This window comes from Lipotes vexillifer, unplaced genomic scaffold (genome assembly GCF_000442215.2).
Source record: "Lipotes vexillifer unplaced genomic scaffold, Lipotes_vexillifer_v1.1 scaffold1223, whole genome shotgun sequence".
In the NCBI taxonomy this organism is placed as follows: domain Eukaryota; kingdom Metazoa; phylum Chordata; class Mammalia; order Artiodactyla; family Lipotidae; genus Lipotes; species Lipotes vexillifer.
In genome coordinates this window covers 550,379-552,288 of record NW_006795957.1, presented here as the reverse complement: position 1 = coordinate 552,288, position 1,910 = coordinate 550,379, and the positions used below count along the sequence as shown (strand labels likewise).

Genomic DNA, 1,910 nt, shown 5'->3' with positions numbered 1-1,910 from the left:
CACCTGCTGCAGCACCGCCTCCTCCGGGAAGTTGAACTCCTTGAGCCTGTCGTCCTCGTCGTCGCTGGAGGAGTGCAGGTGGTGGGTGTTCACCTGGGCGGCGGGGGTGGGGGCGGGGCAGGGGTCAGGGCCTGCGGAGCCCCCAGAGAGGACGCGCGCGAGCTGGGGCTGTGGGGAGGCGTGTCCGGGCTGGGCCAGGAGGAGGAGCGCCCGCGAGGGCGGACGTGGGCGCGCCTGGGTGCAGGGGCCTCACCAGGTCCACCGTGTTCTTCTTGTTGGTCTCCGCCAGGGGTCCCGACACGAACACCTCCCACCGCTCCCGCTGCTCCTCTGGCAGCCCTGCTGGGGGAAGGGGGGTGTGAGGACACAAGGCCCCGGGCGCCCAGCCTCCTCCCGCCCCCGGGTCAGCCCCAGCCCTCACCCTTCAGCAGCTGCCCCAGCTGCTCGGCGTTGGGCCCCTTCTCCGAGTTCTGCGCCAGGGCGTTGGCCACCCTTGTTAAGTGGCCCATGTAGCCTTTCCGAGGGCCCCCTGCGGACCTGGGCGAGAGGGGCCGGGGCGGGACGCACCCCCGCCCCGCCCGCCCGCCCCCCGGGAAGGCCCCGGCGCTCGCTCGCTCACTGCGCGCGGTCGTTCTCCTCCCAGGAGGTCAGGATGCGCTCCACCAGGCGGCACTGCTGCAGCAGCTGCGGGCAGCGCGGGGCTGGCGTGGGGGGGGGCCGCGGCTGGGCCCTGCTACCCCAGCCCACTTCCAAGCCCCTGGTCTGCCTACAAGGAGCGTGCAGCGAGTGTGCACGCGCACGCTCCTCCTCTGCTCACCCACAAACGCCGCCTGCCTGTGTGACGCCCGCCCAGCCCACCCAGCAAACCCCAGAGCCACTCCACCTGCCTCCAACTCCCGCTTGTCCAAACCCCCAGCGCCCCACCGGTCAGCTCCTCCCTAGGCCCCGGGCTACAACCAGAGAGGCATCTCCACTAGCGTGGTGGCCATCACCCTGGGAGGACCCTTCCTGGTCCCCCAGGACACCCACTGTCCCCCAAAGTCACCACTCCACTCATCCCCACCCCCACAGGTCACCCTCTACTTTCCAAGACTCTCGCCCTAAGGAAGAGGCTGAGCCCCCAGTCCCCGGCACATGAATGGCCTGGCAGCACCCAACAGGCGAGGGGCAGGTGTGGGGCAGAGCCCACCCCCAGAGATCAAAGGGGGACCTGGGAGCCCCACTCACGTGTTTCACGACAGGGTTCTGGGCGGGTGTGTCAGAGCTGCTGTTGGAAGGAGGCCCAGAGCTCAGCATCGTGCTCACACACACCTCCACTTGGGCGTGCAAGAAATTGTTGAACACATAGTGGAAGAAGAGGTCCTGGGGGTAAGGGGCACAGGCTGGCTCGAGCGGCCCCCACCCAGTCCCCGTCCTCCCCACCCAACCATCCCTCCGCACAGTGCCCCCTCCGCCTCCTGCCCTTTGGCCCCTGTACCAGAAGGGTGTTGGGCACGTCCAGCGCCAGGAGCTCCTGGGTCAGGGCTGCATCGCTGGCGCTCAGGGCGCTGGCCAGCAGCTTGACCACGTGCAACCGCGTGTTGCCCAGCGGTGGGGCCAGGCTGCCCCATGTCGTGCGCAGCGGCTCCAGCTGCAGGCACAGGAGCAGCTCAGCTCCTGCCCCCAGCACTGCCCTGACGGCGGGGCGCCCTTGTTGCCACCCCCTCCCCCATGCGCCCCACCCACCTCAGGCGGCTCTAGCAGGAGTTGGTGGAAGCGGCTGAGCCGTGGGCGCAGGGCATGCAGGGTCCCCACGCTGGACGCGGCGTGGCCCAGGGTTGCCTGGGCCAGAAGCTCCAGCTGCCCGTGCGCGCCGCTGAAGAAGTCGCTCACAGTCACAGCCTCAGAGCTGCGGAGGGGGGGGGGGGGGG

The 1,910-nt window shown here is 70.1% G+C and overlaps 1 protein-coding gene across 1 annotated transcript in view; it reads right to left on the bottom strand.

The window, feature by feature from the left end:
- The window catches only part of PPP6R1 (protein phosphatase 6 regulatory subunit 1), a 24,917-nt gene that overhangs the window by 8,656 nt on the left and 14,351 nt on the right, over positions 1–1,910 (bottom strand). Inside the window, exons 8-14 of the mRNA XM_007468047.1 lie at positions 1,726–1,888; positions 1,478–1,630; positions 1,228–1,362; positions 620–684; positions 422–537; positions 254–339; positions 4–93 (exon numbers count right to left, since the gene is read on the bottom strand). Coding sequence (XP_007468109.1) covers positions 4–93; positions 254–339; positions 422–537; positions 620–684; positions 1,228–1,362; positions 1,478–1,630; positions 1,726–1,888 — 808 coding nt within the window. The remainder of the gene's footprint in view (positions 1–3; positions 94–253; positions 340–421; positions 538–619; positions 685–1,227; positions 1,363–1,477; positions 1,631–1,725; positions 1,889–1,910) is intronic.